Raw genomic sequence first — 23,815 nt, forward strand, 5'->3', positions numbered from 1 at the left:
AGCAGCCTTGTGAGCACTCCATAATATTTGTGAGGCTAAGGGTGAAAAGTTTCCCCCAGGGTGGAGCGCGGAGGCGGATCGCCTGGGAGCTGATTTTGAGCAGTCAGATACCAGGGCTATTAGAGGGGCACAACAGGTCGGGGACTATTCGAATCAGGGAGGCTTTGAGGCACCCCATTCACAATGAGGACCAGCAATGTGTCTTTCTATACAGCACTCCGCCAAGCTTTGTTAACTTGCTGCTTTGCATGAAAATTGTGATGATTCCTGAGTGGGATTCCTACTCCACAAATGATCACATTGCCACTGTGTATTAATCCCAGCAGCAGCCACCATGTGTAGCAGACAAATAAGTGTGTGTGCTACGTGTCCCTCGCAGTGCCTGATCCTAGGAGTCTGCTACAGCTCTCAGCTACTAGCTCTTAGTCCTCTAGTGCCGGCTGTGGAGGGTCATAATTAAGGCAACGTTTTAGTCATGGGTATTTTTAGTAAAAGACACAGATGGGTCACGGGCTGTAAACAAATATTCATGGCCTGTGACCTGTCCATGACTTTTCCTAAAAATACTGGTGACTAAAACTGGGGGGCGGGGGCTGCCCAGAGGCCCTGTGGGTGCTGGGGGAGGGTGGCCCTGTGCTGGGGTGGGCAGGTGGTGGGGGGTGTGACCCGGGACCCCTGCTGGTGATGGAGAGAGGGCGGGCAGCAGCGCATGGCCTGGGACCCTGGTGGTGCTGGGAGTTGGTGGGGCTGGCAGGCTCCCTACCCGGCTCCATGCCTTCCCCCTCCCCAGCAGCAGAGTTTGGGTGTGGGAGGAGCAGGGGATTGGGGCAAGGGATAGGGTGAGGTGGGCTCTTGGCAGTGCTTACCTGGGGGGCTCCCCGGAAGCAGCGACATCCCCCTCACTCAGCTGCTAGGGGGAGGCGTGGCCAGCCCAGCTCTGTGCGCTGCCTCTGCCTGCAAGCACCGCTCCCGTTGGCCGCCTCCCAGACAATGGGAGCTGCGGGGATGGTGCCCTGGGTGGAAGCAGGTGCACAGAGCTGCCTGGCCACATCTCTGAATAGCAGCTGAGCGAGGGGATGTCACCGCTTCCGGGGAGCCCCCCAGGTAAGCGCTGGGGGGGGTGGGTGGGCATGGTGGCCTGGGACTGCCCCAGCAGTGGCTGGTGCTCCTGGTGCAGGAACTGCCTGAGCTGCCCCCGAGCCAGGCTCACCGGCTGCTGCAAAAGTCCCGGAGGTCCCGGAAAGTCACAGAATCCGTGACCTCCGTCACAAACTCGCAGCCTGAGTCACGATTCCAGCTCTGCGGGGCTCTGATGTTTACAGAACAGACAGACACGTCCCTGCTTTGAGGCACTTAGTGCCTGAGTGGAGATGAGACCAGGAGGAGATGACACAGGGAGGGTGGGCCAGAAAAGAGGAAACTCTGCTTATTGCAGATCTCTGGAGGGAGACCAAATCCTGTCCCTTATCCAAAAGGCCAGGCCCATCCTGCCTCCCTCTGGGGGTTCCCTTCCTCTCCTCCAGTGGGATCTGGGCGGTTCAGGACACAGTCAGAGGGGGCAGGATGGACTCGTCTACATGGGGGCCAGGAATGGGACAGAGGAGACACACAGAACTGCATGCTCAGGAGAGTTTATTATTGTAGTGGGATGCAGACATTGAGGGGAAGGGGCAGGAGTGTAACTCGAACAGAGACACTTGGGGGAAGAGAGTTTGCGGCTGGGGAAGTGAGATCTGGTCTCTCAGGGAGGGAGGGGACTGGTCCTTGAAGTAGCAAAAGCATCCGAATGTCTGGGACGTTGCCTGATCATGCCCAAGGAGCCCAGGTCTTTTGCATCCCAGGTGCTGAGCTCCCCCTTCAGGCGCAGGCGAGCGACTCCCCTCGCTAGAGTCCATACTTGCAAATGTAGGTGTTTTGCTTGTTACAGGTAATATCGTTCCATTTCTTAAAATCTAGAAGGCAAAACAGAAAACACTGGGGCAGGGGAAGGGCAAGTGGGGCCATTCCTGCCCTTACAGTGACCCCCCCCCCTCATTGCATCCTGCTGAGAGAAGACCCCACAGCTCCTGTGCAGGAGGCTGTGAGGATGAGGAGGCTGAAGGTGAAGGCCCATGTGCCTCAGACAGGGACAGGTTCCATCGCTCTCTGAGGGACGCTGAGTCAGCGTGACAGTGGAAGACCCTCTTCTATTGTGTTGGAATGTGTCTGATGAGAGCACAACGGGGCCTCTTGGTGCTAGGTGCTGTGTCCATACACACACTGACAGACAATCCCTGCCCAGAGAGCGCACAGTCTAAATAGACAAGAGGTGGGAAGGGAAACTGAGGCCCAGAGTGGAGAAGTGACTTGCCCGAGGTCACCCAGCAGCTCAGTGGAAGGGCTGGGAATAGAAGCCAGGTCTCTGGAGTCAGAGTCCCGTACCTGTCCACTAGACCACGCTGCCTCTCGATCTGCGACTGCTGTTACCACCCCCCCCCAACACCCCTCAAAAGGCCAGAAAGGAGAGCGTGAGAGCCCTGGCTAGGTGCCAGCAGGGAGACAAGCTCAGGAAGTGTGACACCAGCTCGCTCTGTGCTGAATGAGCCGGCCCTACCTCCATCTCCTGCACATCTGGGTTTGTGTGTGGCCCGGGGCAGCATCTCTCCCCAAGGGACAGCACAAAGGATTCTGGCGGGTGAATCTTGCCCATATTTTTTCAGGGTTTAGCTGATCGCCATATTTGGGGTAGGGAAGGAATTTTCCTCCAGGGCAGATTGGAAGAGGCCCTGGAGGTTTTTTGCCTTCCTCTGTAGCATGGGGCACAGGTCACTTGCTGGAGGATTCTCTGCTCCTGGAAGTCTTTAAACCACGATTTGAGGACTTCAATAGCTCAGACATAGGTGAGAGGTTTTTCGCAGGAGTGGGTGGGTGAGATTCTGTGGCCTGCGTTGTGCAGGAGGTCGGACTAGATGATCATAATGGTCCCTTCTGACCTTAGTATCTCTGAATCTATGAATTGCTGTGAACTTCACCCTTTCTCCCGTTTGCAGTGCCACAGAGCCCTGGGCGCGTTATTCAGAAATGGTACCCACACTGGCTTTGCAAATTTTTCACTTTAACGATTTGCTGAGTGTGTGATTGGTCATGCAGGTCACATGGCATTGCTCCCGCTCCATGATTGGATGAATGACTCTTTTTCAGTAGGAGATAATGGAAAAGCAAATTCTGCCCAGTGTGAGGTTGAGGGAAGGAGCATTCGTGCCAACGCTCCTGAACACTCAGACTCAGGAGCATCTGTGGCTGGGCGAGTCACGTGACTAGCATGGCCCATGAACAATGATCGGGGGAGAGCCGTATCCGTCCGTATCCACAAAAACAACCAGGAGTCCGGTGGCACCTTAAAGACTAACAGATTTATTTGGGCAGAAGCTTTCGTGGGTAAAACCCCACTTCTTCAGATGCATGGAGTGAAAGTTACAGATGCAAAGACATAAATATACTGGCACATGAAGAGAAGGGAGTTACCTCACATGCGGAGAACCAGTGTTGACAGGGCCAATTCGATCAGGGTGGATGTAGTCCACTCCCAACAATAGATGAGGAGGTGTCAATTCCAGGAGAGGCAAACCTGCTTTTGTAATGAGCCAGACACTCCCAGTCCCTATTCAAGCCCAAATTAATGGTGTTTAATTTGCAAATGAATTTTAGTTCTGCTGTTTCTCTTTGAAGTCTGTTTCTGAAGTTTTTTTGTTCATGTACAGCTACTTTCAAATCTGTTATTGAGTGTCCAGGAAGATTGAAATGTTCTCCTACTGGTTTATGAATGTTATAATTCTTGACATCTGATTTGTGTCCCTTTATTCTTTAACGTAGAGACTGTCCAGTTTGACCAATGTACATGGCAGAGGGGCATTGCTGGCACATGATGGCATAGATCACATTGGTGGATGTGCAGGTGAACGAGCCTCTGATAGTGTGGCTGATGTTATTAGGCCTTGTGATGGTGTCCCCTGAATAGATATGTGGACACAGTTGGCAACGGGCTTTGTTGCAGGGATAGGTTCCTGGGTTAGTGGTTCTGTTGTGTGGTGTGTGGTTGCTGGTGAGTATTTGCTTCAGGTTGGGGGGCTGTCTGTAAGCAAGGACTGGCCTGTCTCCCAAGGTCTGTGAGAGTGAGGGATCGTTTTCCAGGATAGGTTGTAGATCGTTGATGATGCATTGGAGAGGTTTTAGCTGGGGGCTGTATGTGATGGTCAGTGGCGTTCTGTTATTTTCCTTGTGGCGCCTGTCCTGTAGTAGGTGATTTCTGGGTCCTCGCTTACAGACAGCCCCCGAACCTGAAGCAAATACTCACCAGCAACTACACACCACACCACAGAACCACTAACCCAGGAACCTATCCCTGTAGCAAACCTCGTTGCCCACTCTGTCCCCATATCTACTCATGTGACACCATCAGAGGACCCAACCACATCAGCCACACCATCAGGGGCTCATTCACCTGCATGGCTACTAATGTGATCTATGCCATCCTCTGCCAGCAAAGCCCCTCTGCCATGTACGTTGGCCAAACCGGACAGTCCCTACGTAAAGAATAAATGGACACAAATTGGACATCAGGAACGGTAACACACACAAGCCAGTGGGAGAACACTTCAATCTTCCTGGACACTCAGTAACAGATTTGAAAGTAGCTGTACTTGGACAAAAAAAAACTTCAGAAACAGACTTCAAAGAGAAACAGCAGAACTAAAATTCATTTGCAAATTTAACACCATTAGTTTGGGCTTGAATAGGGCCTGGGAGTGGCTGGCTTATGACAGAAGCAGCTTTGCCTCTCCTGGAATTGACACCTCCTCATCTATTGTTGGGAGTGGACTACATCCACCCTGATCGAATTGGCCCTGTCAACACTGGTTCTCCACTTATGAGGTAACTCCCTTCTCTTCATGTGCCAGTATATTTATGTCTGCATCTGTAATTTTCACTCCATGCATCTGAAGAAGTGGGGTTTTACCCACGAAAGCTTCTGCCCAAATAAATCTGTTAGTCTTTAAGGTGCCACCGAACTCCTGGTTGTTTTCATGAACAATGAGTCACTCATGAATTAGGGAGTGAGCTTTCCCTGTTCACCCAGCTCTCTGTCCTATTGCCAGCGAATGGGATGAGACCCTCAGCCCCTCTCCGCCCCCCAGGACACTCCAGCAACACGGATAGCTGGAAGCTGGCTTAAACGGCCAGCTGGGGATTCCTTGTGCGTAGGGAAACCCAGCAGAGACAGCTGCCCTGCCCAGTCCTGGCCCCCGCAGCATAAGGGACAGGCAGGGTGTGGCGGAAGCCACTGAGCTCTGGCAATCCAGGTTGTTACTGCCACAGTCAGAGCAGCCCTGAGGTTGCTCTAAATTGCCCTGGGGCCCAAAGAGCCCCCTGGTTGCCTCCGGAATCAGGGTGGCAAAAGCCACCAAGGCACCAACTGAAGAACCCATGCCCCACCTATGTGGCCCCTAGTGGGCAATTCCTCTGCTCTGGTCTTTCCCTTTAACTGAGCATCTGGGGCCAAATGTACAGCCTGGCCTGCCTCGGACTGGAGCTGAGCCGAGCCTCAACCTGGGACGCGTGGGGGAGGAGTTCCCAGGTGAGATGAGGGGATTATCTCTGGAGCGCAGCAGTGTGAGCAGAGAGAGAGAGGCAGGGTGCCTGGACAGGAGGCCATCTCTGCCAGGTCCTGTCTTGGCTCCTTTGTGGGTGAATGTGTGTTTGAGCTGTCTGCTTACCCCTGTACTTCAGCAGCTCGATACAGTACTCAGCGTTATGCACATTGTTTGGTTCCCCAGGGTTCCAAGCACTGTAATGATACAGCGACCCATCTGTCCACTTCCAGCAATTGTTCTGCAGAGACAGGGAAGAAAGGTTGTTGGGTCCCGGGGAGAAGAGACCTTGGTGATAAGGCACCATAGAAACACCTGAACCCAACAAAGATGTGCCCTACTCAGGCAGTGGGAGGGAGTCGGGGAAGGTCCGTGGGGCAGTGGGTGGGGAGAGGCCAGCTCAGGGGAAGAGGCCCTGGAGACCCTGATCCAATAGTAACACTTAGCACATAAACTTTACCTTCTGCCTTCCAAGCTCTTTGCCTGAATTAACAAAAGTCCTCGTAATGGAACAGAGTCGCTCTAGAGTATGTTCTAGTCCCTAAACCCCATGGGCACAGCCTGCCGTGGGGCACTGGTGGTTTTAAGCTGGGTGATCTCATCTTGTTTAAGCAAAAGAAAAGTGCACCTGAGATGGAGATGCTGGTTGGGTCAGGGAATGGGATACAGGGCCTTTTCTCCTGTAGTGGGCTGAGCACCAGTCTGGCCCCAAGTTATCAGGACTGGCTAGCTCAGTAGAATCAGAGAAGGGGACATGGGGCCTTTCACCTCTAGGGGTGCTGGCTCTGGCTTTGGGAGTCAGAGTACTAGATCCAATCTCTTTCCAGGCCAGGGGGAGCTAGATGGATGAGGAGACTAGAAAATGGGATACAGAGCCTCACACGTTTCCGGCTCTGGGTTCAATCCAGCCTCAGGTCTGAGGAATCATTACCTGTTTGATCATGGATAAATTCATGGAGGTTAAGTCCATTAATGGCTATTAGCCAGGATGGGTAAGGAATGGGTGTCCCTAGCCTCTGTTTGTCCGAGGGTGGAGAGGGATGGCAGGAGAGAGATCACTTGATCATCACCTGTTAGGTTCACTCCCTCTGGGGCACCTGGCATTGGCCACTGTCAGTAGACAGAATACTGGGCTGGATGGACCTTTGGTCTGACCCTGTGTCATAAATATAAAGGGAAGGATAACCATCTTTCTGTATACAGTGCAATAAAATCCCTCCTGGCCAGAGGCAAAACCCTTTCACCTGTAAAGGGTTAAGAAGCTAAGAGAACCTCGCTGGCACCTGACCCAAAATGGCCAATGAGGGGACAAGATACTTTCAAATCTGGAGGGGAGGGGGACAAAGGGTTCGTCTTCCTGTGTGATGCTTTTGCCAGGAACAGATCAGGAATGCAGCCTTACAACTCCTGTTAAGTTAGTAAGTAATCTAGCTGGAACATGCATTAGATTTCCTTTTGTTTAATGGCTGGTAAAATAAGCTGTGCTGGATGAAGTGTATATTCCTGTTTTTTGTGTCTTTTTGTAACTTAAGGTTTTGCCTAGAGGGATTCTCTATGTTTTGAATCTGATTACCCTGTAAGGTATTTCCCATCCTGATTTTACAGAGGTGATTCTTTTACCTTTTCTTTAATTAAAATTCTTCTTTCAAGAACCTGATTGATTTTTCATTGTTCTTAAGGTCCAAGGGTCTGGGTCCGTGTTCACCTGTACCAGTTGGTGAGGATTATTATCAAGCCTTCCCCAGGAAAGGGGGCATAGGGCTTGGGGGGATATTTGGGGGAAGACGTCTCCAAGTGGGCTCTTTCCCTGTTCTTTGTTTAAAACGCTCGGCGGTGGCAGCATAGGGTTCAAGGACAAGGCAAAGTTTGTACCTTGGGGAAGTTTTTAACCTAAGCTAGTAAGAATAAGCTTAGGGGGTCTTTCATGCAGGTCCCCACATCTGTACCCTAGAGTTCAGAGTGGGGAAGGAACCTTGACACACTGTATGGCCGTTCTTAATGGGATCCATAGCCTGTGTCTGTGTGTGCTGTTCAGGGGGCCTCCTGACCCCAGCGCCCCCATGAAAAGTTTGGATGGAAAGGAAACTGATGGAGACAAAGCTTCAGATGGAGCTTGACAAGTTTACAAAGGGGATGATATAACAGGGTTGCCTGCCATAGCGGGGGCTGGACTCGGTGAGCCTGCAGGTTCTTTTCAGTCCTATGTTCATGTAAGCAAGGCTTGAATGAGCTCTGCCCTGACAACTAGTGAAGAGCTGGGCTTCAGGACCGGACCGTAATTAAATGAACAAACCCAGTCTGGCTAGGTATGAGCAGACAGAGCTGGGCTGGCAAAGTGATCAACTCTGGCTGGTGTTGGGTTACAAATCGCTTTAGTACTGAACGTAGGCTAATGAAATGTTGTTATCCTTACTGTATCAGGAAAGGGCAGCAGAACGGTGCTTAGCCTGCCCTGACTGAGGAGGTCACCCTCAGCTGAACTGAACTCGCTAACCAGGCGGCTCAGATGCCAGACCCTGTGAAGGGTGAGAGGGGGTGGGGATAGGTGTCTTCCCTGGAGGTAGGGGCTCTGCCTAAGAGTCTTAGGCATGGTTTAAAATGCCCCTCCTACTGTTCAAAGACAGAGCTAATTAAGGCTCCATTAGGGGTCTTTTTTTTTGTTAAGCGATCACTACAGCTGAAAACGTCTGCTGTGGGACAGCGTTTCTGCCAAGCCTGCTTCAGCAATGAGGTTCTCCACGGAGAGCCGAAAGTCACTGAGAGCCGGGTGGAACCTCAGCAGACCAAGCTGCAGAGATCACAGAAGAGAGGCAGGTGGCAAGAGAAAGTGGCGGTGTGCGTCAGTGACAAGCGGCACAGGAAACAGCGGGTGGGCCTCAGCAAACAGTGGAGCAGAGAGGTGGCCGCCGGGCAGGGCAGATGATGCTAGAGCAAGGGCCCGGATGGTGGAGTGAACAAGATGCCTTCTCCTCCCTATCCCACGAGGCTGTGAGGTGAACACGCAGGTGCACCTCTGAACTTGGGGTGTTCACTGACTAAGGATAACAAATGTGAGTGGGGTGCGGTAGACAGAGAAGGGAGGGGTACTGTGACACTGCACCCCATATTCTTCATAGTGATAGGATTATAGCATAATTGTGATGGATTTTATGCAAGATAAGTCATGTGAGGTGTGACTGGAAAAGTTATGATTTGCTGAATATGATTATCCTCTTTGTATACATATGTAAGCAGTGTCAGGATGAGCTCCACCCTGACATCTGGTGGTGAGGTGTGGCAAGTTGTGGAAAAGAACTTCAGGGGCCGATCTCATTTGCATAGGCACACCCACCACGCCTAGAATGAGACCATAGCTGCCCAAATGGTCACTTTGGCTGCTGTGGGATCCCCAGTGTCTCTGTTATTGGGGCAGGAAGAATAAATTGCTATTACCCTGATTATGGGAACTGTGCTTGGAACTGTACGTGGCCTTTTGTTATGATGGAGGGATTCACCATCAACTAAGTAGCACTCGCTAGGCAAGGGTCATGGGTTCCAAAACTGTGTGAATGGAGAGAGGCTGGGGACAAGTATTAATACTTGGTAGCATGGGCCCCTTGGTGAGGGCCTTACATGCTGATTGCACTTCCTCCTCTCTCCACTGTGGAATATCAGAGCTAATTTTGATTTCATTAGAAGTCTAGTTATAGGCTGCTGAGCTCACTTTGGGCTGACAGTGCACCAGCACTGGGGCTCCCCTACTATAAGCTGAATTCACCTAAGAGCTGAAATCACTGAGTGTTGTGTTAAGTAGTGGGGGAGCCTGAAGATATATTGTGGAGCAATTTGCGGGACGGCTGGTGAAGCAGTTCGACGTGGAGCAGTGTGTGGATGGCAGGAGCTGCTTGTGGGCTGTGGAGCTGAGTGAAGGAGTTCGTGGGGCGGCTGGCGGAGCGGAGCGCAGCTGAGCGAAGGAGTTCGTGGGGCGGCTGGCGGAGCGGAGCGCAGCTGAGCGAAGGAGTTCGTGGGGCGGCTGGCGGAGCGGAGCGCCGCTATGGAGCTATGGGGCGGTCAGCTTCAGATCACGTAAGGTGCCTCTTACCCCTGTCCCATTTCCACCCAGATTGGGAGGTAAAGCTCCGCCGATAAACTTTCGAACTCTGGGGCTGCCCTGACCAGGGACAGAGACTTTTGGGGCATTGGACTTTTGGGACTTTGGGTGATTTGGGGTTGCTGGACTCAAGAACCAAAGGGAAAAGGGCATGCCCCAATTTGCCTGGGGTGGGGTTGTTTTTGCTCATGGGTTGTGTTATGAATCCTGTTGGTGGTGTTTCCCCAACATAATGCCACATTGTTTCTCTCTGTTATTAAAAGACTTTTGCTACACTCAGACTAGGTGCTTGCGAGAGGGGAAGTATTGCCTCTTGGAGGCGCCCAGCGGGGGTGGTATATATTGGTCCCAGGTCACTGGGTGGGGCTCGAGCCGGTTTGCATTGTGTTATTGGAATGGAACCCCTAGATATTGAACCCGGCCCTTGTTGCTGCCAACTCTGACGGGCAGAAGGGTTACATTTTTGGGGGCTCGTCCGGGATCGCCTGGGTCAGTACCCCTCGCAAGCACCTGTTGAGTGATCCACTACATTGGGAAACAATTTATATTTTTTTTTGTTTGTGCTTATATTTTGAGGAAATTACTGTTTGTATAATGGCTAATATGTCAGGTTTGTTGGGCCCTGGCTCAGCAGCTTCTAGCTCAGAGGCTGCAGCCTCGGCTGATGATTGGACAAAAGCTCTGGGGCAAATATTGGAAAAGGTTGTGCTTCCCCATGCTGAGTCAGACTCTTGTCGTAAGTTAAGATTATTTGCTGGGGAGGAGGAGTTTGAACCCTGGTTAGAGCATACCACTGAAATGCTGCAAGAGTGGGCCGTACCAGATGCAGAAAAGCGAAGATGCCTTATAGAGAGCCTTGGCGGCCCAGCATTAGATGTGATTCGCACCCTGAAGCTCATTGACCCTGGGGTCAGTGTGAAGGACTGCCTAGAGGCCCTTGAACACAACTTTGGGAGCGTAGAGGGCCCTGAAGACAGCTACTGTAAGTTCCTTAATTCCCGACAACAAAAGGGCGAGAAGGCTTCAGCCTACATACAGAGACTGGAGAGACTGCTTCAGAGAGCTGTCATGAGGGGAGCAGTGACTGCTGAGCAGATGGATCAGACCAGACTGGCTCAAATTGTAAGAGGAACTCAGTATCAGAACCCGATTCTACTTCATCTCCGGCTAAGAGAACGACGGGAACATCCCCCAAGTTACTCCCAGCTGATAAAAGAGGTCCGAGAGGAGGAAGAAAGGCAGGCTGCCAGTGAGTTTTGGGAAGCCCAAACATCGGAGCCAGCCAGCACAACACCACTGCAAATGGCCAGTGTACTGATGGTGAGCACCAGAGAGGAACTTGCCCAACAAATGCAGGTCCTGACGGAACGGATAGCTGAGCTGCAAAGTACCGTTGACCGAGTTAAGACTTCTAGGAATAAGAAGCCTCAAACTGTGGCGATTGAGAAGCCCGCACTTAGAGCCACCATCCCCCCCAGGCGAAGGGGGAAAGGTCAATTCTTCTGCTACCGATGTGGTCAGGATGGACACAGTGCTGCCAAGTGCCGTAATGAAGAAAACCCCTCCTTAGTGTATGGAAAGCTGAGGATCAGTTGGGAGAGATCCGGTAGCTGCCAGAGGGTCTGGGGACGGGGACCCCCCAGGTCTGCAGGATTTGAAGATTCCCCCAGAAAAGACTGTCCAGCTGGGATCCCTGCAGGACTGATAGGGCCTCGAGCAGAGGTCATGGTGAGGATCGAAGGGGTGGAGTGTAAAGCAGTGCTTGACACTGGATCTCAAGTGACTATTATATTTCAGTCATTCTACCAACAGATGCTTAGGCACCTGCCTATACAGCCACTGACTGGCCTTGGCCTATGTGGCCTCAGCATGGATGAATACCCCTATCAAGGGTATGTCATAGTGCACCTGGAATTCCCAGAGGAGGTTGCTGGGGTAAGAGAAGAGGTAGACACAGCTGCCTTAATATGCCCTGACCCTAAAGGGACTTCTGATGTGTCTGTGCTGATAGGGACCAACTCCAGTCTCTTCAAGGTACTCGCGGATTACTGCAGAAGGCGGGCTGGGGACCAGTACCTGAATACCCTGATGATCCATACGCTTTGTGCTGAAGCCTATAGGAAAATTGAGAGCGCTAAAAGGGACACATCTGAGCTACCGCTTGGGGCACTGAAGTACGCGGGCACAACCCCCTTAGTAGTGCCTGCAAGGACGGAGCAAGAAGTGCTTGTCATGAGTACCTGTCTGAAAGGCAGTAAAGGGACGTTAGCAATGATAGAGCAGCCGATGGGAGGAGAGCTCCCTGAAGGAGTGCTGGTCCCCAGTGGAGTCATAACCCTACCTGCTGAAGCCCAGGAAAGGGTGACTATATTGATTGCTAATGAAACGAGTCGTGATATTTTTGTGAAGCAAGGACAAAAGATAGCAGACCTCTTTGAGCCTGAGTCGATTGTAAAACCCCAGTATGAAACTCCAGTTTCGGCAATAGACCCAGCAAAGTTTGACTTTGGAGATTCACCAGTGTCCGAGGACTGGAAAGATCGCCTGAGGAAGAAACTTTGTGAAAGATCCAAGGTGTTCTCACTGCATGAGTGGGATGTGGGATGTGCAAAAGGAGTAGAGCACAATATCAGACTACATGACTCTCGACCTTTCAGGGAGAGATCTAGGAAGATTGCTCTCTCTGAGATGGAAGATGTGCGACATCATCTTCAGGAGCTGGCTGCGAATGGCATCATTACAGAGTCCCGCAGCCCATACGCCTCACCCATTGTGGTAGTCCGCAAAAAGAATGGGAAAATCCGGATGTGTATTGACTACCGCACCCTAAACAGCCGTACTGTGGTCGACCAGTACACTATGCCTCGAGTGCAAGACGCCTTAGACTGTTTGCTGGGAAGCCAGTGGTTCTCTGTGTTGGATCTTCGAAGTGGATACTACCAGATCCCTCTGGGAGAAGAAGATAAGGAGAAGACAGCCTTCATCTGCCCATTAGGGTTTTATGAGTTTGAACGCATGCCCCAAGGGATTTCTGGAGCACCTGCCACCTTTCAACGTCTCATGGAGAAAGTTGTGGGAGACATGAATTTACTGCAAGTGTTAGTTTATTTGGATGACCTGATTGTGTTTGGAAGAACCTTAGAGGAGCATGAAGAAAGACTTCTTAAAGTGCTTGATAGGTTGGAGGATTATGGTCTGAAGCTTTCAATTGACAAATGCCAGTTCTGCAGAACCTCAGTGAAGTATGTGGGTCACATTGTGTCCCAAGAAGGTGTGAGTACTGATCCTGATAAAATAGAAGCACTCACTACATGGCCACGTCCAAGTAACTACAGAGAACTCAAGACCTTCCTTGGATTTAGTGGCTACTACCGCAGATTTGTGAAAAACTATGCTACGATTGTAAAGCCTCTGAATGATCTTACCAGGGGACATCAGTTCAGCAAGAACAAATCTAAGTCCAAGAATAAGGGGAGGTCCCCAAAGCCTCCTGTGCAGAGACACAATGGCCCCTTTGCACCATTTGGGCCACGGTGGGATGAGAGATGTGAAAGGGCTTTTCAAGAAATCATTACTTGCCTAACTCATGCTCCAGTCCTAGTTTTTGCTGACCCAAGCAAACCATTTATCCTGCATACTGATGCCAGTTTGGAGGGTCTGGGAGCAGTCCTGTACCAGGAAGTGGAAGGCAAATGTAAACCTGTAGCCTTTGCCAGCCGAGGATTGTCTGATAGTGAAACTCGCTATCCCACCCACAAGCTGGAGTTTTTGGCCTTGAAATGGGCCATCACTGAGAAATTTCGAGACTACTTGTATGGTGCTCAGTTCCAGGTGTGGACAGATAACAATCCACTGACTTATGTGTTAACAAGTGCTAAGCTGGATGCTACAGGGCAGAGATGGGTGGCCGCCTTGGCTAGCTATGAGTTCAGCATTCAGTACCGATCAGGGAGAAGCAATGTAGATGCAGATGCATTGTCCAGGCGTCCGCAGGCTCCAGAAGTTGCTGTGATACCCACAGATGGAGTGAGAGCTATTTGCAGTGTGAGTCGCCGAGAGCCAGAGGCCCGTGAAGACTTTCAGGGATGTGTTGCAGAAGCTTTGGGCCTGCCCCCTGAATGCATGCCTTCTGCTTCGGTGAACTATATTGCATTAGACCAATCTCCTTTGCCCATGCTCAATGCGGCTGACTGGCAAGAAGCCCAGCGGCAAGATATTGACATTCGTGATACACTACTTGCCAAAAGGGAGGGGCGAAGCCCAACTGCGGTTGTCCCACCTAACCCGGAGGGTAAACTACTATTGAGAGAATGGACCAAACTAAAACTGATTCAGGGAGTGCTACACCGAATGACCACTGACCCTTTACAAAAACAACGAGCACAACTAGTACTGCCAAAAAAGTACAGAGCCCTGGCCATGAGGGCCCTGCATGATGACTTTGGGCATTTAGGGATGGAGAGGACCCTGGAACTTATTCGTAGTAGGTTCTATTGGCCCCGAATGGCTGAAGATGTTCGCAGGAAATGTGAGACTTGCGCTCGATGTGTTCAAAGGAAAACTCTGCCCACGAGGGCTGCATATCTCAAGAACATCACCAGCAACAAACCTTTGGAGTTGGTATGCATTGATTTCTTGTCTGTAGAGGTAGACAAGAGGAATGTTGGAAACATTCTAGTAGTGACTGACCATTTTACACGGTATGCACAAGCATATCCCACACGTGATCAGAGGGCCACCACCGTTGCTCGAGTATTGTGGGACAAATATTTCTCAGTCTATGGATTCCCGGCTCGGATACACTCTGATCAGGGGCGGGATTTTGAGAGTCACCTTCTGAAGGAGGTGCTGAAGATAGCAGGAATTAAAAAGTCTAGGACAACGCCTTATCACCCCCAAGGTGATCCTCAGCCAGAGAGGTTCAATCGAACCCTATTAGATATGTTGGGAACTTTGCGACCAGAGCAGAAGACAACCTGGAGCCAGCATGTCGCATTTCTGGTGCATGCCTACAATGCCACAAAGAACGATGCTACGGGAGTCACCCCATATCTCTTGATGTTTGGGCGAGAACCAAGATTACCCATAGACTTGTGCTTTGGTGTATCAGAGGATGGAGATAGCTATGAAACTCATCAGCAATATGTATCCCGACTAAGAGAAAAGCTGCGGGATGCTTATCGCTTAGCTACCGCTGCGGCTCGGAAGAACGCAGACCGCAACAAACATCGATATGATGCTAGAGTGCGTTCGCAGGAGCTCCAGCCGGGGGACAGAGTCCTGCTGCGAAATTTGGGTATTGCTGGCAAACACAAGATAGCTGACAGATGGAAGGCAATACCTTACCTGGTGATGGAAAAGCTGGGAGATCTGCCGGTCTACAAGATCAAACCTGAAGACGGTCCAGGGCAAATAAAGACGGTGCATAGAAACCTTTTGCTCCCTGTGGGGGAATTGGTAAGCACCCCTTGTGAGATGGGCCACGGCAGGGCCGCCGGGCAGAACAGAGGTGCTAGACCAAAGCCGCCATCCAACACAGACAGTGGGCCCCCTGCAGCTAACTTACCCCTATTCTGCACATCTGAGAGTGAGTCTGAGGAGGAAGACACAACCCTGGTGTATCCTGGGATGGAGACAAGATTTCAGTCTCGATCAGCTGAACCAAACGAGAGTTCTCCCTTTTCCGCCCTAAACCCATTGGCGGAACTATTTAGGCCCCTTTCTGATACCCCGGTGCTGCTGATGAGACCCCCCTGTGATGACAAACACAGGTTATTGGACAATGGGGACAGTCAGGTAGAGGATGTCCTGGGCACCTTGGACCCTCCAGCATTAGAACTAGGAGTGCAGGGGCCTACGCCAGTAGCCGAGGGACCCTCCAGGGAAGCCTCTCCATCCGTCACTCAAGAGGATGTTCCCCTTACTTCGGCAACAGAGATTCTCAATAGACGAGACAGGGTGATAAGACCAGTGAAACGGTTAACTTATGATGCACCTGGGGTGACTAGTGAGGAGCCAATACATTTAGCACACAGGCTTGTGGAAGCTAAAGTGGGCTTCCTGAGGCCCTTTGGAGGAAACCAATGAGTTGGTATAAAGGGAGTGTGATTTGTCGGGACGACAAAGTCTCGGCTGGGGGGAGGATGTAAGCAGTGTCAGGATGAGCTCCACCCTGACATCTGGTGGTGAGGTGTGGCAAGTTGTGGAAAAGAACTTCAGGGGCCGATCTCATTTGCATAGGCACACCCACCACGCCTAGAATGAGACCATAGCTGCCCAAATGGTCACTTTGGCTGCTGTGGGATCCCCAGTGTCTCTGTTATTGGGGCAGGAAGAATAAATTGCTATTACCCTGATTATGGGAACTGTGCTTGGAACTGTACGTGGCCTTTTGTTATGATGGAGGGATTCACCATCAACTAAGTAGCACTCGCTAGGCAAGGGTCATGGGTTCCAAAACTGTGTGAATGGAGAGAGGCTGGGGACAAGTATTAATACTTGGTAGCATGGGCCCCTTGGTGAGGGCCTTACATGCTGATTGCACTTCCTCCTCTCTCCACTGTGGAATATCAGAGCTAATTTTGATTTCATTAGAAGTCTAGTTATAGGCTGCTGAGCTCACTTTGGGCTGACAGTGCACCAGCACTGGGGCTCCCCTACTATAAGCTGAATTCACCTAAGAGCTGAAATCACTGAGTGTTGTGTTAAGTAGTGGGGGAGCCTGAAGATATATTGTGGAGCAATTTGCGGGACGGCTGGTGAAGCAGTTCGACGTGGAGCAGTGTGTGGATGGCAGGAGCTGCTTGTGGGCTGTGGAGCTGAGTGAAGGAGTTCGTGGGGCGGCTGGCGGAGCGGAGCGCAGCTGAGCGAAGGAGTTCGTGGGGCGGCTGGCGGAGCGGAGCGCAGCTGAGCGAAGGAGTTCGTGGGGCGGCTGGCGGAGCGGAGCGCCGCTATGGAGCTATGGGGCGGTCAGCTTCAGATCACGTAAGGTGCCTCTTACCCCTGTCCCATTTCCACCCAGATTGGGAGGTAAAGCTCCGCCGATAAACTTTCGAACTCTGGGGCTGCCCTGACCAGGGACAGAGACTTTTGGGGCATTGGACTTTTGGGACTTTGGGTGATTTGGGGTTGCTGGACTCAAGAACCAAAGGGAAAAGGGCATGCCCCAATTTGCCTGGGGTGGGGTTGTTTTTGCTCATGGGTTGTGTTATGAATCCTGTTGGTGGTGTTTCCCCAACATAATGCCACATTGTTTCTCTCTGTTATTAAAAGACTTTTGCTACACTCAGACTAGGTGCTTGCGAGAGGGGAAGTATTGCCTCTTGGAGGCGCCCAGCGGGGGTGGTATATATTGGTCCCAGGTCACTGGGTGGGGGCTCGAGCCGGTTTGCATTGTGTTATTGGAATGGAACCCCTAGATATTGAACCCGGCCCTTGTTGCTGCCAACTCTGACGGGCAGAAGGGTTACACATATATAGTTTTTCTATCTGAAGTTATAAATACTGACTATGTATCTGTACTTCAAATGTAGTTACACCTGGGTATCGTCCACTAGACAGCATGCTTTCAGTCTAAATAGCTGGTTGTAAAGGGCTTATTCAGGGTTATGGGCCATTAGAAAGAACAATAGGCCTTAAGAGAAGCTTATCCCCCACCTGATGAGCCTTCCTGAGAATGCTAGAGACAGCCTGTGAGTGATGGCTGCTATGACTCTACAAGGACATGTGACCAGGCCACATGATGCTGGACTCCATCTTGGGATATCAGTATTTTTCCACAAACCGCTCTGGGAACCAAGCTTTGAAACAAAGGGTTCCCACCCTATGCTAAAGGCAGAGAGTGACATCATCTGTGGTTCTTCACTCCCCACACAAGGAGACTCCTGGAAACATCTGAGGAAAAAAGACTGAACTGGGGGAAGTGCTGGACCCAGGCTAACGGGATTTCTAGCCTCTGTATGAAACACCTAGGAATTCCAAGCTGTAAAGCAAGCATAGTTTGTGCCTTGAGACTCTAAAGTCTGCCTGTGCCATGAGTAAGGGTGAGAATCTGCTAATTCATATCCAATCTATTTAGTATATTAAGCTTAGTTTGCTTTATTTGCTAGGTAATTTGCTTTGATCTGTTTGCTATCACTTATAATCACGTAAAATCTATCTTTTGTAGTTAATAAACTTGTTTTTGTTTCACTCTAAACCAGTGAGCTTTGACTGCAGTGCTTGGGGGAAGCCTCTGCTTGGTTACCACAAGTGTGCGTTTTCCTCTTCACATTGAGGGAGCGTCGGACCGGGTAATAAACCTTTACACTGGCCAGATTTGACCAGGGCAGGACGGTGCTGCTCTGGGGTCCTAGGCTGGGAAGCTGGTTGTCAGAGAGCCTGTGTGTAACTGCAGCAGGGTGTGTCCCTACCTGTGTGAATGCTGGTGAAAGTGCAGACTGGAGGGCTTTGCAGCTTGTCACAGCAGTACAGTGTGAGAAGAAGCCCAGGCTAGTGAGTCAGGGTGCTCAGTGGTACCCCAATTCCAGGTGGCATCCTAGAGGGGAACCCATCACAGATAAATGAAAGGGTTTTGGACTCAACCCTGAAATAGAAGGGCGCTACCCAGCACACTATGGGGTGGAGGGTTTGTTCATGGTTTTATGTTTAAGAATCCTGCTTGTGGCGTTTTCCCAAATTAATGCTGGGTTCCTTCCCTCCTTCTATTAAAAAATTATTTTCTACACCCACACTTGGTGGGTATGAGAGGAGAAGTATGGCCTCTTAGAGGTGTCCAGGGGTGGTGTGTAATTGTCCCAGGTTACCAGGTGGGGGCTCGAGCCAGTTCTGTGTTATATTGTTAAGAGGAACCCCTACATATTGAACCCAGGCCTGGTTGCTGTCAACTCCACCTGGCAGAAGCGTTACACTTGCAACTGCTACGTCCCCATCTGGGGCCTCCTTCCCAGCCTGTGACTGCTCCCCCTTCATCTCCCTGCCCTAAGGAGCTGGGGGCTCTCCTAAGGGGAAGCAGGTGATGACACGATCCCCAAGCTGAGGGAGCAACCAGCAGTGTCAGGGGCAATCCAGAGGCCACTGGGGAGCAGAGACTCAAGTTTTGGGCAGGAAAAAGTCGCTAAAAAACTTGGTGAGGGTGGAGTGGAGATGGGATGTGGGGGGAGGGCACTGCACATTGCATGAAGTGGGAGAGGGGAAGGGAAATCGGGCAGTAGTTGGAGAGGCAGGTTCAGGTCAAAGGTTCATTTGATGACCAGGGAGACCAGGGCCTGGCTGTATTTAGAAGGGAAAAGCCAAAGGGGAGTTAGACCTCAACGTAGGATGGAGATGGAAAGGGTGCAGGAGGGCAGGGGTTAAAGGTGGAGTGCAGTGGGAGATGCTGGTGCCCATGACAGGGAGAAGGGGAGAAGGAATGGGGGAGGGAGATCCTGGCAGCTCCTATGAAGGGTCCATGGAGCATGGTCTCTGCAGAGTGCCTGGGAAACCTCCAATAGGAGAAGCAGCTGCCAGAGGCCAAAGCCGGCTCGGGGCACTCACATGCTGGGGGTTGTGGAGTCCGATCCACACAGAATCCTTGGAGCCTGACATCTTGATGTATCTGGCCACCACGTTCCCTTCTGCCTCATTGAGAATGGAGGCGAGGTGGGCCCCCTTGCGTTGATGCTGACACTCCACCTGTGGCAGGGACATCGGTGAGGCCTGTTACCCCCCTGCAGGGGGCGCTGTTTGGCACTGGTGTGGGGTCCTGCCCCACCAGGCTCAGCAGGAGCAGGGACGGCTGTGAGGAGAGAGCCCCCTCTCGGTGCCTGTTCCCGAGCCCCAGGGCCTGGCACCAGCCACGTCACCTCTGCAGCCTCCCCACCCCACCGCTGCAGAGAGACACCCCCGGACAGGGACAGCTGGAACAGCTGCACAGTGGGGGTGCTGAGAGCCACCGAACCAAGCCGCGAACCCTGGGCGTGATGGAAACCACTTCAAGCCGGGGGTGCGGCTGCACCGCCCGTCGCCCTAGTTCCAGCACCTGGGCCCAGGGACCAGTGGTGACGCCACCAACCCCTCCAGCCCCCCCCAACTAACCCACACGTCCCCAGGGGCCCCTGAGAGGAGCCTGGTACCTCAGCCTCTGCCCAGGTCGTTTTTCCGGGGAAGAACCCGTAGCAATGGTGATGGTAGTACAGCCAGCCACTGGGACAGGACCTGGCCTCGGCTCCTGATCCGAGAGAGGAGGCGGGATGGGGAGAGAGGAAATGGCGGGGAGAGGCTGTTTCGGAGAAGAGAATGGGATCGGAGCTGTCAGTTGCCATCATTCCAGCTCCTGCAGATCTCAACAATCCTCGGAACGTTTGCCTTCTCTCAAAATGGCCACTGTCTCCTGCTACTTTCCATGGAGCTGAAGCCACTCCGTGAAACCGGCTGCCCCCCCTTGCCCCCTCTGTCCGTGGCAGTGAGGCTGTCCTAGTGAACATTACCACTGTCTCCCTTCCCGGGGGGACAGGAGCTGGGCTGCCCTCAAGGAAGATGGTCGCCTCCTATCTTCTGTGCAGGGGCACTGGGGAACCTGATGGGGCGGGGTAGCAAGGGGGTTGAGTCAAAGTATACAGGGGGTTATGGGGTGAGGTGGGCAGCACTGGGTGTCATGGGGACACTGGTGGGACTGGGAGCAGAGGGGAGGTTGGGGGCATTGTAGTATGTTAGAGGATGAAGGGACGCCACACACTGATTTGCCAACCTACTGAGGAGGGCTTTAAACTGGGCTGAAAAGGGGCAGTGACAAAATCCCACAGGTGACCTTAACAGAAGATTAAATGTTGGGGGAGGGGAAATGGAAAATTACAATGGGGTCATAGGAGCAACAAGAGGGATAACAGGGTGGGAATCTGCTCTGCATCTCAGGTGTCTATACACAAACGCAAGGAGTATGGGGAATAAACAGAAGAACAGGAAGTATGAGTATATAAGCTAAATCATGACTTAGCTGGCCTCACAGGGACTTGGTGGGATAGATCTCATGACTGGAATACTGGCATAGAGAGGTATGGCTTGTTCAAGAAAGACAGTCAGAGAAAAAAGGGAGGAGATTATGTATTAGACATCAAGAATGTATATACTTGTTCTGAGGTCCAGAAGGTGAGAGACAGACCAACTGAAAGTCTCCGGGTAAAGATAAAAGGGGGAAAAAAGAGGGGTGATGTCATGGTAGGGATCTACTCTAGATCACCAAATCAGGGGGAGAAGGAGGTGGATGGGGTATTTCTAGAACAAATAACAGAAATATCCAAAAGACAAGACCCCTGGTACTAATGGGGGGACTTCAGCTTCCTAGATATCTGTTGGAAAAGCAATATGGCAAAACATAAAATTTTAAAAAACATTCTTAGAATGTATTGGAGATAACATCTATTTCCCAAAGCGCAGAAAGTAAAAAGAAGAAAAGCCATGTTAGACTTAATTCTGACTAACGGGGAGGAATTGGTTGAGAATCTGAAGTGAAGATAATTGGGTGAAAGTGACCATGAAATGAAAGATTTCATGATTCTAAGGAAGAGTAGAAATTACAGCAGCACAATAATCACAATGGACTTCACAATGGATGACTCCAAGCTGGGAGGGGTTGCTAGCACTTCGGAGGACAGGATTAGAATTAAAAATGACCTTGACAAGTTGGAGAATTGGTCTGAAATCGACAAGATGAAATTCAATAAAGACAAGTGCGAAGTTCTTCCCTTCGGAAGGAAGAATCAAATGCACAAGCACAGAATGGGGACTAACTGGCTAGGCGATAGCGCTGCTGAGAAGGATCTCGAGGTTCGAGTGGGTCACAAACTGAGTATGAGTCAACAGTGTGATGCAGTTGAGAAGGCGGCTGATATCACCCTGGGGTGCTGTGACGGGGTATACAAACCCCACCGTGCGCAAACAGAGGTTAGGGAACTTGCGGCTCCACCACACCTGTAGGAAATGCTCCAACTGGAGGAGGAGTTAAAGGGAAGGGGAGCAGCTCAGTTGGTGGTAGCCCAGGGAAGAGAGCAGACCTGTGACCTGCCGCTCCAGCAGAGGGGAGCTGAGCTAAGGGAAAGGCAGAATCTCTCCCCTCGACAACTGTCCATATCCTCACTGAGGGAAGGGAGGACCTATTACAGAAGCAGCCTGGGAGCGGAGTATTCCCCTCTCCCATGGACTCTGAGTTTTGCTAATTCCCCTGCACTTGGCTTGGACGGCCCTAGAAGGGGAAGGCCCTAGGGCTGATCGGGCCCAGGAGGGGGCCATATTGCAGGAGGAGGCAGATGCCAACGTGAGAGAGGAAGAGAGCTACCCCCTGCACGCAGCCGCCAGAAGGTGCTGGGTGGTGAACGGACACTGTTCACACCATGCAAACCCAGACAGTGTCCTGGGGACAATCACGGGGAGGGGGTGGTAGGAATTGGCCCAGGGAGGGCAGCCTTAAGCTGCCCTGGTTGTCAGATAACTGAGAGCCCCCAAAGGGCCCTGGGTTGGAGCCTGGTGTAGTGGGAGGGCCTGGGCCCCCCTGCCAACAAACCCCCTGCACGTCATGTGCCTAAGCCCTGACCACTAGGGAACGTTCCCCTACCGACTAACCCCCGAGCGAGGACTGTCACAGGTGTGTTAACAGGAGTGTTGTGTGTAAGACACAGGAGGTCATTGTCCTGCTTGGCTCGGCACTGGCGAGGTCTCAGCCGGAGTTCTGTGTCCAGGTCTGGGCACCGCACTTTCAGAAAGACGTGGATAAGATGGAGAGAGTCCAGAGGAGAGCAACAGAAATGATGAAAGGTTGAGAGAATCTGAGCTATGGGGAAAGGTCAAACAAACTGGGCATGTTTAGCCTTGAGAAAAGAGACTAAGGGCGACCTGAGAACAGTCTTCATGTATGTTCAGGGGTGTCATAAAGAGGACGGTGATCAATTGCCTCCATGTCCAGTGAAGGCAGGACAAGCAGCAGTGGACTTAATCTGCAGCAAGGGAGAGTTAGGTCAGATATTAGGAGAAACTCTCTAACTCGCAGGGCAGGGAAGCTCTGGAACAGGCTCCCAAGGGAGGTTGTGGATTCCTTGTCACTGAAGGTTTTTAAGACCAGGTTGGACAGACACCTGTCAGGGATGATGTAGATTTGCTTGGTCCTGCCTCAGTATGGGGGGTGGGCCTGGACTAGGTGACCTCTGGAGGCCCCTTCCAGCCCCACATTTCTATGATTCTCTGATAGCTGAGGACCCATAGAGGGAAGGGAAGGCAGAGAGCTACTAACAGATGGGTGTGGGAGGGATTAGCAGTATGTGGAGTAACTGCAGAGATTTGTGGGGCTATGTAAGGAAGGGGTTCAGGGGGAGAGAAATAGTCTGTGATCCCCAGATTTTTCTTTGGAGGGGAGAAAGAGGGAAGGTTTTGGGTTATCAAAAGCAGAGGGATCAAGTTGACGAAGAGGCACCATTCTGAGCCCAGTGAAAAGAGAAGTGACTCATTTGGGACATTTTCCCCACATTCTGTTCCCTGGGTAGGACGCGACCCCCCACCCGGTGAGGAAAGTCATTCCCTAGGCAGCAGCAGGAGATGGGGGCAGGTTTAGCTCCCAGCCTGTCTCTCACACTCAGCCCCAGGAGGTCTCAGGGATTCCCTCTGCACTCAAGCCAGGGGCAGCAGGAAGCAGCCTCTCTCCTCGGGCAGGTGCTGAGCTGCTGGGTGGGGTCTGGATTAATGGGCTTGTTGGGGAAGGGGCTCTGGGGACACAGCTGTGGTGGCTTCTCCAACATGGTGGGGCTGGGGCCCCCTGAGTGAAATGAATTCACTTCCTATTGAGGGCAAACAGCACCTGGGGGCTCCAGCACTGGGGGCCGGGCAGGGACTCACCTTCCAGCAAGGGGCTAAAGATCAGGCAGCCGAGGAGACAGAGGCTGAAGTAGGCGACTGGCCGCATCTTCTCGCTTCCCCTGGGGGGAAAACACACCAGGGAGATGGGCCACAAGAACCTGAGACAGTCCCTGTGACCAGGAGAAAGCATTTGTCAGGGCTGAGATAACAGATAAAATGAAAGCTATTTCCTCCCCCCCCGCCCCCAGCCCCCTCACCCCATCTGTCAGGACTGAGATCA

General features: G+C 51.8%; 1 protein-coding gene across 2 annotated transcripts; it reads right to left on the reverse strand.

Moving 5' to 3' along the window:
* Positions 1-1,615: 1,615 nt before the first annotated feature.
* Positions 1,616-23,815, reverse strand: LOC311514696 (C-type lectin-like). 2 transcript variants are annotated; one of them, XM_084617346.1, is made up of 6 exons: positions 23,793-23,815; positions 23,575-23,705; positions 19,830-19,975; positions 19,252-19,389; positions 5,754-5,868; positions 1,616-1,952 (listed from the first exon to the last, which is right to left on the reverse strand). In XM_084617346.1, exons 1-6 carry the CDS (start codon positions 23,795-23,797, stop codon positions 1,885-1,887), a joined length of 603 nt encoding a protein of 200 aa, XP_084473472.1. In that variant the 5' UTR covers positions 23,798-23,815; the 3' UTR covers positions 1,616-1,884. The 2 variants fall into 2 exon arrangements, with proteins under 2 accessions (XP_084473472.1, XP_084473473.1); XM_084617347.1 differs by having other exon boundaries at positions 23,575-23,654; positions 23,793-23,812.

This window comes from Lepidochelys olivacea (genome assembly GCF_965140295.1).
Source record: "Lepidochelys olivacea isolate rLepOli2 genome assembly, chromosome: 1".
NCBI lineage: Eukaryota > Metazoa > Chordata > Testudines > Cheloniidae > Lepidochelys > Lepidochelys olivacea.